Source organism: Fusarium oxysporum, chromosome 2 (assembly GCF_000149955.1).
Source record: "Fusarium oxysporum f. sp. lycopersici 4287 chromosome 2, whole genome shotgun sequence".
NCBI lineage: Eukaryota > Fungi > Ascomycota > Sordariomycetes > Hypocreales > Nectriaceae > Fusarium > Fusarium oxysporum.
This window is the reverse complement of record NC_030987.1, coordinates 36375-51849: the sequence shown is the minus strand read 5'-3', so window position 1 is coordinate 51849 and position 15475 is coordinate 36375. Positions and strand designations below refer to the sequence as shown.

The following is a 15475-nucleotide window of genomic DNA, read 5'->3' as shown; positions in this document are numbered from 1 at the left end:
TTCAGTGGCCACTCAGGGGCAGTGCTGTTCGGATTGGGGTGTGAAATTAAAATTTGCTCGTCAACACTACGTAGAGGAACGCTGCCATACAGCAAATTCCCCAGCAACAAACAGCACTACCGGTGCTAACCCTTTCGCTTAATGACCGATCATTTACTAAACCATGCGCCAACAATTGCACTATTATGCCGATTTGCCGGGTGGCACGCCAGTAGCCAATGTGAGGGTCGAGACCACGCGGGAGGAGTTGGAGTCTCCCCACGATTGGTGGGCATTACCCATATTTCCCCATGGGGAGCCAGGGTGCGGGGAGAATTCCTCCCTCACACGGATTACCGGCATCATAGGCCACCCAATATCAGGAGCTGATTACACCTGGTTGGCTCACTATAGCCAAGGTTATCTTAAATGGGAGATTTCTAGCTCACCTCTCTATATACAAGGTGAGTCGTGAGGGGAAAGGTAGCTCTGAAATTCGGTAAAAGCATCGGCAGTTACATTGCTTTCTTATTTAATATGCAAGGCTTGCATATATGTGAGTAGATGTTAAATACAGCATGTCAGGAAGTCTGATTACTATTAAATACTTCATCGACATTAGCAGTGAAAGAACGAGGAAAGTGGTATCACCATGGAGATGAATTCTAATAACGAGGTATATCATTTACAAAAGTTCATCGTGGCTTGCATGCTAATGTTAATTGCAGGAGATCCATGCCATTGAGGCGGAGCTCCATACTGAGATTCTCCCTGGCACAGAGATCATGAGAGATGTTGCTTCGCACCATTTTGTCAAGGATCGCTCGGGTTCTAATCGTGTCCTTATTCCGCAACCCTCAGACGACCCTGCTGATCCTCTCAACTGGTCACTCACTTGGAAAATGTTAGCCATCACTGGGGCTAGTATGACCTCATTCTTCCAAGGCTTTGGGCCACTGTCTCTTGCACCCATGTTTCCAGACTACATCGAAGCGTTTCACTGCAGTCTAGCAGATGCTGTGCAGTTCACCGGAGTGTGTATCTTGGTTCTAGGTTTCAGCAACTTCATATGGTACGCTCGTGGCCCCGAGCCGAGAGAGCCTCTTACGAGTCAGGACATCACTAAGAACTGTTGATAGGGTTCCATTGAGCACTTCATTTGGCAGGCGACCGGTATACATTGCGTCTAACTTAATCTGCCTGGCCTCTATGATTTGGAGAGCTCGTGCGCAGACTTATGGCAGTTTCATGGGAGCTTGTGTGTATGTTTTCAGGAGCAAGGTTGGCAGAACACTTTCTGACTGTGATACAGACTGAATGGTATTGGCGCTGGTCCTGCAGAGTCAATCCAACCTGCCGTCATTGCTGGTAAGCCATCACACTAAACATGTTAAGGTATACACATCTAATTACTTGTTAGATATCTTCTTTTTGCATGACAGAGGCAAGTGGAACACCCTGTACTGGGTCGTCTACATGGGATCATTGATGATTGGTCCCATCATCGGCGGTTCTATGGCTCTCAATGTTGGCTGGCGCAACTTCTGGTGGTTCAACGTTGCCCTGGGTGCAGTTGTGGTGATTTATATCATCTTCTTATTCCCAGAGACTAAGTTTGTTTTTCGCATCCCCTTGAACATGCCGAGTCCTAACTAACAACGATTAGGTGGCACCGCCCCCATCCCAATGAGATCATTGAGGAAGCTAGAGCGAACGAGAAGATCGAGGGTTCGGCCAATGCTAGCCATGCCGAGGCCTCCAGACCTAATAGTGATGGCATAACAGAGCACGCCACCAGCACCGAAAAAGAGGGAGTAACCCCGGAAGGATTTGCCGATCTATCAACAAGTGAGACGGCTGCGAGAGATCCATATCTCGGGCGAGGAAAGCCTGCAAAGTGGCAGTTCCGGTTCTTCCAACCCAACCCGCATCCTTTCAAGGCTATCCTTTTGGATCTATGGATCCCCTGGAAGCTGTTCGCATTTCCCATCGTTCAATTTGCCAGCTTCGTTGTATCTTGGAGCTGCTCTTCTTTCCTCACCATTAATCTAACCCAAAGCCAAGTACTTGCCGCGCCACCTTACAACTTCTCTACTCAGACCATCGGCTTCACCAATTTTGCTATCTTTGCTGGTGCCTTGATCGGCCTGGCCACTGGTGGTCCTCTATCTGACTGGGTGGCTGCCAAGCTCACTGCAAGGAATAACGGTATTCGTGAGCCAGAAATGAGGCTGGTTGCCATGATCCCATTTGTTCTTATTATGTACCTTGGCAACATCATCGTCTCGGTTGGATATGAGAACCATTGGCCATGGGAAGTCATTGTGCTTATCGGATATTCTTGCGCCGGCATCCAAGTTGCAGCCCTCCCTAGCATCTCAAGCACCTATGCTGTAGACAGTTACAAGCCTGTTGCTGGCAGTTTATTTGTCAGTATCACAGTCAACAAAAATGTTTGGGGTTATGGATTTAGTAAATTTATTACGCCTTGGAGCATGAAGGCTGGGTAAGTTATCTACCAGTTTCTCAATGTGGCTGTTACTGATTCTTGCAGATTTATCCCACCTATCATGACCAATGGAAGCTTGGTTTTCCTCTGGTGTCTGTTTGGTGTTGTATTCTACTACTACGGCAAGACATTCCGTCGTTGGACCAAGAACAGTAGTGTCCACAGGCTTTAGTTCTTCGGCGGATATTATGATATCATCCAGTGGACATGCTAGTTAGATAATAACAACCAGAGATAGGTTTTTGCATCTAAATATCTTCAAGTCCTCTTTGTGCAGATGAATGTTAAGCATTGTTAAATAATGTCTATGAAGCCCCCGGCCTCACTTTTACCAGGGATGCTGAAGGCATATAAGAGCCTTTTGTAATTAACTCTAACATGGGCCTTTCAAGTACATACAGAAGCGCCTTAAAGCGAGAACCGCCATCTATCTCCTTCGCCTGCCGCTTCAACTTGTTCCTCTTCTAATCGCCCCTTAGCCGCAAGTTTCTTGTTAAGCCATAGATACTGCCCATTGGACACAATCGCAAATACTAAGGCAATGGATGCAAGTGTGAGAATGACCGTAAACCCTGTCCTGTATAGTGGCGCATCATGTGCTTGGAAAATCTGAGCACCCGCCAAACCAGCCGCGTTGGCAGTCATGATAAGGAGAGCCATCGTAATGGACCGTTCTGCAGGATTTCGAATGTTGACGGCAAGCCAGGACCCGTTCAAAGGATGAGCGACAGATCCCCAGAGCGTGGTACAGGTAAGGATGCCATATTTGAGATCGCGATTGGTGCTTGTGGCCAATTGTCTAGTCGCGAGACAAAATGCGAAACTCAGAACAGTAGCGAGAAGAATCAGAAACCCTCGCCTCTGAGTTTTGTCTGCAATCCATCCAAACGACAGATTTAGCACGATGACAATCCAGCCGCCAACAGATGACAGTGCGTTTGCTTGAAGGCGATCATAGCCGTAGCTTGCAATGATGGACGGTTGATATGTTCCGAGTGGTGAGATAATGGCGATGCAGCAGAAGGAGACAGTCAGCTGCGGGTAAATACACCACCTGGAAAACGCGGACTTGATGTCAACCCACTTGACATATTTGTGCTTTGGACCTTGGGTAGGATTGTCGATGGTAATACGGTTGATGAGGATGTGGATTTCTCGTGGTGTGAAGTACAAGTGACCAAAAATGTTGGACGGGTTTGCGGGAGAGTTTGGCATAAGAAAGGCGAAAACAACACCGATTACTATTGTGATGATACCCTCGAGAAGGAACATCCACTGCCAGCCAGATAGTCCAGCTATACCTCTCATCTGGAGGATACCGTAGGCAATAAGACCACTTGCCGCCGAAGCAACCATGTTGCCAAGGAAGAAGGCAGTGAAGCGTCTGCTAGTCTCATTGCGTTTGTACCACTGCGTCAGAGTGTACAAGCCAGCAGGAATGAAGCCGGCTTCCAAAAGGCCGAGTAATAGTCTAGTAGCATAATATGCACCAACGCCTTTTCCTTTGATAAATGTTTGAAATGTGGCGACCAAGCCCCAGCAAAAGATCTGGCAGCTGATCCACTTCTGAGGACCCAAACGATAAAGAACAAGGTTGCTCGGCAGCTCTAGCAGTACGATTCCCAGGCTGAGGAGCTGGTTTCCAATGTTGAACTGGAATTGAGTGATGCCCACTTCCGGGAGGAAGAAGTCTGTGAGGGCGTTGCCGATGTTGCCGCGGTCGAGCTGCAAAACGAAGAAGCCGGCGATAAGCAAAGGCATGATAAGAAGATCCAGCTTGCGAACGAGAGCCCGTTCTTCGGCTTCGGACCAATCAATGAGGGGCCGCTGCTCAGGGCTATTGGAATCATTATCGCGACCCGAACTGTAGCCATCCACAGTGGATGGAAGTGATTCCTTTTCGATCATCATGTCTGAGGGTGTAATTGAAAGGACAAGGTAATTCTGAGTCTTGAAGCAGCAATATTCTACAATCGTTCATGGCACAAGACAGAGTCTACATAATAAATAATTCTTGCAACAGCCTCTTTTACATCTCGCAATCAAGATGCGGCATTTCGCAATACTCCAACTTCCAGTCTATCGCACTTACATCTTCGTCAACTCACAAAGTAGCTGAATGAAGCAATCTATAATACCCTGCAACAATGGAAGTCGCTGCGTTGTCGAATCGAACGAACCAATGAGGCCATGATCCGAGCGACAGCCCGGTCTTTCTGGCTTGCTTAGCGTTATCATGAATGAGGGCTAGCTTCGATCTGTCAGACGCCATCGACAGGTGAATCTTGCGTGCTTGGAAATATCAAATCTGGGACCAATGGAAGCATCATCCGAGGCACACTAAAAGCTGGAGTTAGTTAGTGAGTGGGGGCGTTGTCCTAACAGTAATGGAGCTTTGCATTTACAACCAACAGCTTCCTTCTCCCCGACAAATATCTCAAGGTGACTGCTTACCGGTCTCAAGGGAGTACCCCTGCCAGGCCGTGATACCAGTAGTAATACGTGTGATTGCTTACATATATAAAATACCTCCTTGTTCTGATCTAATGATAGAGTCGATCACAGTCCCCCTCCGCCCTTGAACCCCCCTACATTCTACTCTGCAAACATGGTTGTTGCCAAAAGACCCAATTTTCTTATCATCGTCGCCGATGACCTTGGCTTCAGTGATGTAAAACCATATGGCTCCGAGATAGACACCCCTGTCTTGGACCGCCTCTCCAAAGATGGCATACGCATGACCAACTTCCATACCGCTCAGGCATGCTCACCTACGCGAGCAATGCTTCTCTCTGGGACAGACAACCACATCGCTGGACTTGGTCAGATGGCCGAATTTGCTGAGATGAAGAAGAACCTCACTGGGAAGTATCCTGACTACGTCGACAAGCCTGGCTACGAAGGCTACCTCAACTGGAAAGTGGCTGCTCTGCCTGAGATTCTTTCAGACGCAGGATACTTAACTCTTATGTCTGGAAAGTGGCATCTGGGGATGACTCCTGACGTGTCGCCGAGTGCAAGAGGCTTCAAGAAGAGTTTTGGTTTCTTGCCTGGTTGTGGCAACCACTTCAACTACGAACCGCAATTCGAGGCTGACCAAGATACTATGCTCTTGACCTCCGATGGATTTTGGATGGAGAACCAAAGTCCGGTGGATAGAAAGAAAGACCTACCTGGAGACTTTTATTCTACCAACTTCTTTACAGATAAGTTGCTTGATATGTTGAGCAACAGAACCAAAGCGGAAAAGGAGCAACCCTTCTTTTCATACTTGGCTTATACGGCGCCACATTGGCCAATGCAGGCGCCACAAGATGTTATAAACAAATACAGTAAGCTCTTGGTCCATGCCACCAAGCTTCCATACTGATGGACCCAGGCGGAAAATACGACAATGGCCCCGACCAGCTCAGACTAGACAGGCTGGCCAAATTAAAAGAGCTGGGTCTTGTGCCATCCGATGTCGAAGCGGCCCCTCCTGTTGGCTTCGAAGCTGGCGTGAAGTGGGAAGACCTCACTGATCACGAGAGAGCTGTTTCTGCGAGGAAGATGGAGGTTTATGCAGCAATGGTTGACCTCCTTGACCAGAACATTGGGAGAGTCGTCGATGCACTTGAAGCATCTGGCGAACTTGACAACACTTTCATCTTGTTCATGTCAGACAATGGCGCAGAAGGATCTACGTTGGAAGCTGCACCTGTTTGTCACCCCTATCCATTTAATGTGGAAGTAGATGCTGACTGTGAGACTTAGCTCTTGTCATCGTTCAAAACTCTTGGTGAACTTATAGCCGCGCACTATGATAACAGCCTCGAGAATATTGGAAAACACGACTCATATGTCTGGTATGGCTCTCGGTGGGCATGTGCTGCTACTGCACCTTCTCGTGGGTTCAAGGGCTGGTCCACCGAGGGCGGTATTCGTTGTCCTTGCCTTATACGATTCCCTCCAATCTCATCGGCTCCCGAGACTATTTCTCACACTTTCACAACAGTAATGGACATATTGCCCACCATCCTCGATCTTGCACAAGTGCAGCACCCAGGAAAAACATTTAGGGGTCGAGAAGTTGTCAATCCCCGAGGAAAGTCATGGGTCGGCCATCTCTCATCTCCTACAGAGTATCCAAACGTTCACCAGGATGCGGATCATATACATGGCTGGGAGCTGTTCGGTAATCGTGCCATACGCAGGGGAAATTGGAAGGCAGTTTTGTTGGCAAAGCAAGGCGGCGACAATTGGGAGCTATTTGACGTGGAGAAGGATCCGGCTGAACAACATGATCTATCAAAGAAGAGGCCTGAAATTTTGGAAGAAATGCTTGTGCACTGGGCCACGTACGTTGCCGAGACGGGGTTAGTGGAAGACGCGTTCTGAGGGATGGATTGCGTGATTGCGTGATTGAGGTCCACAGTGGTGTTGGACCAAATCCCTTATCACCGCCCGACCCAGAGTAGTATTTCATTGTAATTACCTGTTGATTCCATTTAAACTCCTCGGAATGACCTATAAAAAGACACGGACTGGCTGCCTGCAGTGCAAGAGGAGAAAGGTCAAGGTAATAAACGACATCGACTGACTAAGATGAATGATCGCTTACGGCCATTGTAGTGTGACGAAGCGATTCCATGTACAGCTTGCGTTCGCCGTAGCTCGACGTGTAGCCTCATAGCCCAAGAAAGTTCGTCGCGTAGCAGGACGCAGTCACCACGAAATAAGGCTCTGGTGCCAAGCATCGACATCACACATTTCCAACGAATTGCGCCGTCTCCTACAGAAGGCCTGGCTGCACATGATAGAGAGTTGCTATGCCACTGGCACCAGATTTCTCACAAGGCCATTATTCATCAACGAGGGTCAGAGGATCTTTTCCAGCATGAAGTAATTCACCTCGCATTCGATCATCCAGTTATCCTGAACCTCATACTGGCTATATCCTCATTCGAACAAGCGCATACTGCCCATCACTCACAAGTAAACGTGCCGGGGTATCGGATACGAAGGGATATTTACGCTTCTCTAGGACTCAAGTATTCTCAAGCCGCCGCGAGGATGATGAGACACGCAGTAGCGAAAGCTAATATTGATAACGGCCCAGTGTGTCATCTCGCCTCAATTCTCATGATGATCAACTCCTATGCCCAAGGCTCAGTCAAAGAACTTGTACGGGTGAAGAACGAGCCTTCTACCATGCTGAGCGACCTCCTCGTCACCTGCAGGCTCACGAGGGGGGTCAGGGCTATTTCGGACGCATATGGCGTCATACGACCGGATCGGCACGAGCTTATACTCTATGTCACTGAGACCGAACCACCGGATCGTGGGCCCCTCGATCCCATTCTCCACATGCTTAATTCTTTGACATTCCTAGAGGAAGAAAAGGACCCGGTCACCAAACAGATCTGTCAGGATGCTCTGGATTTAATGAAGTGGTTGGTGAAAAAAGCGCAGACATCAGAGTGGTGCCCGGCACATAGAGCATCGTTGCAATGGATTTGCCTTGTTGGGAAAGAGTTTATGAGGCTTGCTGAAGCGCATGAGCCTGCAGCTCTTGTATTGCTCTCGTATGGCTGCTTCTTGGATAGTGGTAATGACGGTAATACTTTTGTGATGAGAGGATGGAAAGAGGGTGTTTGTGCTGAGATTCGAAATATTGTTGGTTCAGAATGGGCAAAGGCTATATTACTATAACTATATTACAAACAGCTTCAGGACACGGGGTGAGGACACGGGGTCACCATATAATACCTGGTCGGATGCCATAATTTGTGATTGGGTTTTGTACAAGCCTGAATCAATTGCGGATAATGCTTGAATCTTTGCATTTGGGCTTCCAATGATAATCTTTCCGCCAGAATTGCGTATTGAGATCTGCTTGCTATGTTATAAAGTTCTATATAGTGACCTTGGGGCGTGATAACACTTCTGATATTAAAACAAGGTATCAAAATCAACTGGCCTAAAGGTCTACTGAAATACACTCAACTTACCCAAATACTTTCATCGCTTAGGACAAAGGTCCCAAGTTTTCTTGCCTCCTTCAGGGTGATATAAGCTCTCAGCCACAGGTACCAACTGCAAATTAATCAACCTTCTCTAGAGTTTCCCTCATCACCCTTGGTACAAGGCCAGTTGCGTTACCATCCCCATCGACCTCAAATTCGAAATCATCAACCCCAATGTTGCCATAGGTCAACGAGTCAACTCCTCCCCATGACAGGCACCCACCACTGAAAGGACCAATGTTCGCATCCATCGCGTTCGTCTCAGCCTCTGCTGTAGACTCATCTACGGCTTGAGCTTCAAAAACACCTCGGAAAGACATTCTCTTATTTCCTTCCAATCCCATCGGGTATAGCCTTAGCACCGGTGTTATATTTAACCCTGGCCATGTAAGCGCGGCTTGCATGGCTATAACATCCACGTCGCCGCGGGTCCAGTTCCGTATCACGAGCGTATCGTCCATAGTGACTGTCAGCTGACTCTTGGGGCCCTTGAAGGCGCCAGCAAACCGCTGAACGGCGATGTCACGGGCCGCGTTCTCGGCGGCTGGCAGTAGTGTTTGTGCGAGGAGGTCAGGAAGGTAGCTTAATAGGTAGGCACGGTTAGCTCCAGCGATCAGCGCCACGTAGCCAATCTCGTGGTCCGGTGAAAGGACAAAAATCGCAGTGTAAAGGCCAATGGCGCCGTTCTTTGTGTAAAGATCGACGACCCGGGCTCCGCTGCGGCCGAGGGGGATGTATGTGCGCCGGATCTCCCAAGGCATACCAACGGACATGTGGACATCCGCGGTATGGGTAATGGGCTTCATCCAGGAGCGGGCTTCGGACGGGCTGAGTATAGAATAGTTGAGGATAGATTGACCGAGGCGTGTGAGGTCTGCAGCTGTGGAAAACATGCCGCCATAGCTATGGAAGGTTAGCTATATAAGACGGAAAGTGAGGGTGAGCCGACTTACGGGCTACCATCTGCTGTGGTAACGTTCCACCACGAGAGCTGTTCATTCTCGGGGATCATGGCGTTCTCCTTGTTCTTGGGGGCCTCCAGTCCTGTACGCTTCATGGAGAGAGGATCGAGCAGGGAGGATTGAAAAGACTTCTTGAATGGCTTTCTAGTCATGCCCTCGAGAGCATAGGCGAGTATTTGGTACGCGACGTTGGAGTACACGGGGGTATTTGCAGTGGAGGTGATGGGTAAGAAGGTTGGAGCCGTGACACCCTGGAAAAACTCTGTGGGTAAAGCATCAGCAAATGCGCTTAAACAAACGGGGTAGGAATATGTACCTTTGCGAGAGCAAGGTCTCAGAGATGGATCTGAGACACTGCAGTGTGGTTTCTCTTTTTTATTTAGGATGGGGAGACCATATAACTCGGGATTCTGGTTAGTAGATTCGATGACGGAACTCATATCGAAGAAACCAACTATATGCAAGTATTAGAAGAGGTGACTTTGCCTCTACTTAGGGCGGTACTTACAGTTCCGGCTGATGCCTGCTAGATGCCCGGAGAGCTGCCCGATAGTAACCTCATCCCACTGTACTTTGCGGGTGGGATCGCCCTTGTTCTTCCTGGCTGCATGGGCTAGCTCAGGCACCCACTTCGTCACGGGATCGTTCATTCGCTTCATTCCAACCTCGGCGAGCAGGGTATAGACTGTAAGAAGTTTCGAAACACTACCCACGCGGAACACGGTATCCTCGTTGAGACTCCCTGAAGTCAAGAAACCTTTCATGGAGGGAGGGACGTATCCATGCTGGAAAAGGGTGTCCGAAGCGGAGAAGGCCTGGATGTAGAAGGTAGTGTTGAACCCCTCGAGAGTGCCATTACGGTCAAGCTCGTTGAAGGTGGCGTTGAGCTGGGCAATTGTGTCTGAGAAAACACTGGACTTGAGCGGATGCTGGACGGGCGGAAAGATGGCACCCAGGAGAGGGCAAGGGGTCTCTTGAGCATCGGCCCGCTGCGCTATGGTAGCAAGGCTCAGAGAAAGGGCAAGAGTAAGGTAGTTCATGATGAGAATGGAAGAAAGGCCAGTGTGAGAATGAGAGACGAAGAAAGAATAATTTACAGAGAGGGTCACACCGTCAACTTTATAGAACAAGGCGCCTGGGCAAAAGTCAATGGACGCGCGTGTAGGTGTATAAGAACTCCATTACACCAAGGGAACAGCAGACATGATCTGGCCAAGAGACATTCCAGAGTATTCAGTAAGCCCTGTGAGTGGCCGGCTCGCTCCAGGGACTGGCACATAGCCTCGTGTAGCCGTGATGAATTTCGTAATGGAATACGGTACACAAATGGTTATGCTTACACCACTGAGAGACAGACCAATCAGCATGCGTCTGTACCGTACTTGTGCTGTGATTGGCTGGGTCGCTCAATTCGAGTCATGGCAATTTACAGACCCTTTTTTGTCCCTGTTAGTGCTGGTTATCTCATCTTATCCATCTTACACAAGGTAGTCATGGGATCGGGAAATCGATAACCCGAACCTTGTGCTTGGGTCTTATCCTTGCCCCATTTCCCGTACTGGCTGCGAGCCTGCGACCCATTGGCAAAAACTGCCTTCGCACTGGCTATGTCATCTTGGATACTTCGGTGCAAATAGCTGGTCGCTACACATCGTTCGAGTGGGCGCGCGATGAGTTAAAGAGAAGAAAAGGACTGCACAAAGGATCGTTTGCTCGTTGACTCCCGCGCCATGGTCGACATCCTATCCAAAGCGTCTACAGCTGGCGCAAGTCGATTGCGGCGGGCATATCACCCCAAGGTTAAGACGGGCTGTCAGACTTGCAGGTCAGTTCAGACGCCTGACATGCGCACCATGTCGATAGTATGGCATGCGTCCCTTACTTCATAGTCTAGCACACTAACGCACTGACTCTGCTAGGATCCGCAGAGTAAAGTGCGACGAAGGCAAGCCTGTCTGTGTGCGCTGTACCTCCACCGGCCGCACATGTGACGGGTACACTCTTCCTCCATCTTCATCGTATTCATCGTCAACCTCCACATCACCTTCCCCTCAATCCTCCGACTCCTACAACGCTACTGCCGATCTCAAGCTCATCCTGCCACGCCAGAGCCCCGAAGAGGTGCGCAGCTACCGTTTCTTCCTCGAAGTCACGGCGCCATCCCTCGCTGGGGCTTTCTACGCCGACTTCTGGCTCGCCGAGGTACCGCGCGTATGCATGTCCGACGCGGCCATCTGGCACGCCGTTGTCAGCCTCGGTTCTGCCCACGAGGACTTTGCACAGCATGGCCAAGGATCGCGGAGCGTGTTCGCTCTGAAGCAGTTTAATTCGGCCATTCGTTGTCTCATCGAGTCAAGGTCGCCGAGACATGCAGATCGGTGGAGAGCGCTTATTGTCAGCACTATATTCACGTATGTATGCACGATCAAAGGACTTCACGATCAGACAAGGATACATCTGCAGGCTGGATGCAATCTCCTCCGCGAACTTGAGGGTGTAGGTACGAAAGGTAGGACAACTTTGAATCAGGAACAGCTCCCGGAGGCTGCCCAAGACGAGAGCTGGATCTCAACAGTTCCGGTATCGATTGCGCCGATACAGTCCATCCTGGTCACCCTTGAGCTGCAGTTAGAAGCACTTGGCCATGGCGGTATAACTGAGAGTCCGGCTCTGCTCTTGCGAAACAAGACACTAAACACATGGCGCTACTATACAGCACCGCGGCCTTCGCACCGCCCAACGCCAGACACTATAAATCAAGCCTATTGCGCTGCTGAGTCTCTCTTCAGCGGCCTGATCCTATTCTCGCAAGAACATGCCAAGCAGCTCGGGGATCTTCAGACGGGCAAGTCTGGACCAGCAGGACTGTCAATGCTGGCAGCGCGACAGGACGCGCATACCCGATGCTACAAAGAAATAAGCAAAGCAATGGATATTTTCCAACAAGAGGTAAACTCAACCCAACGGGAGCCGCATGCCATGCTCCCCTTGCACCTTTTCCAAAGCGCCAATCGCCTCCTCCTGATTCAGGACCCCGAGGAACATGACTTAGTCAAGCGTCAAAATGACCTCCCCGCCTTGTACAAGTCTATAGTCGACCTCGCTGAGCAGATCATGAACCTCGATCCTGTGAAGACCCGCCGGGTATCCTATACACAGCACCTCTTCCTCGTCGCCCACAGTGGTATCGGACAGTCAACCCGCCGCCGTGCTGTGACCCTGCTCAGGCGCCCGCGGCTGGAGGGCGGCTGGGACAGCCTCATCTCTGCAAGCCTCGCAGAGGCGATCATGGACCGGGAGAGGGAGGCGGCGTGTGAATACCGACTTGAGCTAGGCTTGGATGCTGGGACTGATGGAGGCGAAGGGAAGGACGGGCAGAAAGAGGAGGAAGTTGACCCAATGTTTCGCATATTTAACATCACATTTGCGTTTACAGGACAGAGAGAGGCTCGTGCCGTGCTGCGGACGTGGCGGGAGAAACTCGACGATGTTGCTGGGCGGAGCAGGATTATACGATGGTAATGATGAATATATCGAGAACACTACTAATAAACTCAATAATCTCAGTCCCATCCACCAGCAGGCATACTTTCACCACTACCAAAAGACCGACATCAGAACCCAACGACTCAGCTCTGGTATCGAAAGGAACACGAGAAAAGTTCAACGCTAGCAATATACCCGGCCATGTGCAACGTGTCCATCTTGTCTCCTTAAACAACAAATACATTTAGGCTTCCTTTGCGCCCAAGTCGGCAGTGACACCTGCACCCTCCTTGATGTAGACTTCGTGCTTCTGCTTGGATGTTTTGACAGGGTTGGGGCTCTTGAAAATCTCGTCGATTTCTTCGAGAGACCGGCCCTTTGTTTCGACGAGAGCAAAATACATCATTCCCCACTCAACAAAATGCAAAATAAGGAAAATGGTGTATGTCTTCCAACCGATTTTCTGAAGCGCGACGGGTGTGGCATACGTGTTGATGAAACCCGAAACACCACTGAAGAAGCCAGAGGCGGCCATACCCTTGGCTCGAATGTCATTGCGTAGCACCTCGCTGGGGTATAAAGACTGCAGAGGAGTCCAGCAGAAAGACCAGAAAATGCCATACAAGAAAATCATTGCAATGAAGGCGTAACCCGTTGATGTGTCAACATGACCGTGGGCTTTGGCTGCGATGACATTGATAGGGATATAGACGAGACCTGTCAAGAATGTGCCTGGGGAATGTCAGTCATGGTTGTATATGAGATGGATGGATGTCAACTCACCCCAAAGAAACAGAGGCCTGCGTCCAAACTTCTCAACGCTAAATGAACCTGCAACGCCACTGAAGAACCCGAAAATGACATTGACGCCGTTGAGCAGAAGCTGCTGAGAAGAGCTGGTGATGCCAACGTTCTCTAGAATGACGGGCATGTAGTAAGTGATGACCGAACCACCGATGAACTGAGAGAAGATCGCGACCAGGAAGAGTAAGTAAAATCGGTGCAGGTTCTCCCTGTTGTCGAAGAGCATGCGATAATCCCACCACTTTTGGCTGGCTTCGATTTCTTCCTGGTATTCGATGGATGCACGCATCTCGTCAAGCTCCAGTTTCACGACAGCTGATTCGGGATTGCCGTCCCCGTGATACTTGATGAGCACAGCCCGTGCCTGCTCTTCTTTGCCGTGACTCATGAGCCATCTGGGACTTTCCGGGATGAACCATACGCCACACAGGATGATGGACGCGGGGACGACCTGGATGATGATGGGGATCCTCCAGGACCAATTCGAAGTTAATCGTCCTGTTCCATAGGCAGTCCATGTAGATGCTGGCAAGATATCAGTTCAAGGCCCGCGAATTCTGTTCTGCAACCGAAACTTACCAAGTGATCCAATATACCAACCGCCTACATTGTACAGACCAGCCAGAGTTCCGCGCCAAGAAGGGTAGGCCATCTCAACTAGATAGATAGGAGATGCAGTTACTGCGATGGTGCACCCAAAACCGAGGAACAGTCTCCCCGCCATGAATGTCCCGACATTCTGGGCCGCCGCTTGGATCACAGTACCAATGATGACAAAGATTGACCCGGTGATCATGCCGAACTTTCGCCCAAAGATGTCAGCAGCTGGAGCGGCAACAAGACAGCCAAGGATGTTTCCGACGCTGTAGAGCGCAAAGACAGCTCCAATAGAAGAACCTTGCATTTCAGTGCCGAAGAATTTATGGAAAGGATCCATAGCATTAATGGACGACATGATAGTTCCATCAAAACCATTACCGCAATTATCTATGGATGGCCATTAGTTGTAGGGTATGTGCATGTTGTGAAGATTCTTACTTAGCGTGACAAGAGCAATAATTGCATAGAGTTTGAAGATGGACGTTGCCCGCGGAGAGAGGTTATCCTTGGCTATGGCATCGCTATAGGCAACATTTTGGACTTTTGCTGTCTTCGATGTCGCCAGATCAGCGGCTGCCGAGTCCGGGACTCTCTCAACGGTCTGGACTTTATCGTCTTCCTTCTGCATTGTGGTAGGGAACTCGCTGAAGAGGAATACCGTGGGGAAGGAGGAAGAATAAAGCCATTATGCTGTGGATCGCATCAACTTAAATATCTATAGCGATGTCTCTTGCAAGTCGGTATGGTCTTGCGCGGCATAACCATGCCGAATCGACTTTGTTAGATGTGGGGAACGGGACAACCCTAAATGAGCCCAGTGGATTAGTCAACGCTGGATGCGAGGTCGGATCAAGGCTACCCGTGCCTAAAAAGGTAAAGTTGAGGGGGGTCAATGGTCATCCGCAAGCATGGCTGCTGCTATGTCTTTTGCGAGTCCGGATTGGTTGTTTGGCTGGCATATGTTGCCGCATAACCATGCCGAACTGACTTTGTTAGAAGCGGGAACCGACCCTAAATGAGGGCGGAACAAGACTAACCGCGCTTGAACGAGTTAGTGACCTGGGGTACGAAAACTCCAGTTCAAAAGCATCGCTCCACTTCCTCGCGGGGATGATCGACCAAAGCACACA

The 15475-nt window shown here is 49.7% G+C and overlaps 7 protein-coding genes across 7 annotated transcripts; 4 read left to right on the top strand and 3 right to left on the bottom strand.

Annotated features, from left to right (window-relative positions):
* Window positions 1-561: 561 nt before the first annotated feature.
* Window positions 562-2713, top strand: FOXG_05580 (uncharacterized protein). The gene is made up of 7 exons (XM_018383994.1): window positions 562-655; window positions 708-1051; window positions 1119-1241; window positions 1292-1347; window positions 1400-1592; window positions 1646-2485; window positions 2534-2713. Exons 1-7 carry the CDS (start codon window positions 632-634, stop codon window positions 2658-2660), a joined length of 1707 nt encoding a protein of 568 aa, XP_018241006.1. The 5' UTR covers window positions 562-631; the 3' UTR covers window positions 2661-2713.
* A 183-nt stretch (window positions 2714-2896) lies between these two features.
* Window positions 2897-4399, bottom strand: FOXG_05579 (uncharacterized protein; the record flags this gene model as incomplete). Its single annotated transcript, XM_018383993.1, has 1 exon — window positions 2897-4399. The coding sequence occupies one exon, from the start codon at window positions 4397-4399 to the stop codon at window positions 2897-2899; it is 1503 nt and encodes a 500-aa protein (XP_018241005.1).
* A 697-nt stretch (window positions 4400-5096) lies between these two features.
* Window positions 5097-6865, top strand: FOXG_05578 (arylsulfatase; the record flags this gene model as incomplete). Its single annotated transcript, XM_018383992.1, has 3 exons — window positions 5097-5820; window positions 5868-6187; window positions 6242-6865. 3 exons carry the CDS (start codon window positions 5097-5099, stop codon window positions 6863-6865), a joined length of 1668 nt encoding a protein of 555 aa, XP_018241004.1.
* Window positions 6866-6964: 99 nt separating this feature from the next.
* On the top strand, window positions 6965-8343 carry FOXG_05577 (uncharacterized protein). Its single transcript, XM_018383991.1, has 2 exons — window positions 6965-7046; window positions 7100-8343. The coding sequence occupies exons 1-2, from the start codon at window positions 6990-6992 to the stop codon at window positions 8177-8179; spliced, it is 1137 nt and encodes a 378-aa protein (XP_018241003.1). The 5' UTR covers window positions 6965-6989; the 3' UTR covers window positions 8180-8343.
* Window positions 8344-8570: 227 nt separating this feature from the next.
* On the bottom strand, window positions 8571-10495 carry FOXG_05576 (uncharacterized protein; the record flags this gene model as incomplete). The annotated part of the gene is made up of 4 exons (XM_018383990.1): window positions 8571-9396; window positions 9447-9717; window positions 9772-9909; window positions 9964-10495. 4 exons carry the CDS (start codon window positions 10493-10495, stop codon window positions 8571-8573), a joined length of 1767 nt encoding a protein of 588 aa, XP_018241002.1.
* A 510-nt stretch (window positions 10496-11005) lies between these two features.
* On the top strand, window positions 11006-13498 carry FOXG_05575 (uncharacterized protein). Its single transcript, XM_018383989.1, has 2 exons — window positions 11006-11280; window positions 11375-13498. Exons 1-2 carry the CDS (start codon window positions 11186-11188, stop codon window positions 12975-12977), a joined length of 1698 nt encoding a protein of 565 aa, XP_018241001.1. The 5' UTR covers window positions 11006-11185; the 3' UTR covers window positions 12978-13498.
* On the bottom strand, window positions 11797-15109 carry FOXG_05574 (uncharacterized protein). Its single transcript, XM_018383988.1, has 4 exons — window positions 14784-15109; window positions 14325-14732; window positions 13725-14270; window positions 11797-13673 (listed from the first exon to the last, which is right to left on the bottom strand). The coding sequence occupies exons 1-4, from the start codon at window positions 14971-14973 to the stop codon at window positions 13186-13188; spliced, it is 1632 nt and encodes a 543-aa protein (XP_018241000.1). The 5' UTR covers window positions 14974-15109; the 3' UTR covers window positions 11797-13185.
* Window positions 15110-15475: the final 366 nt, after the last annotated feature.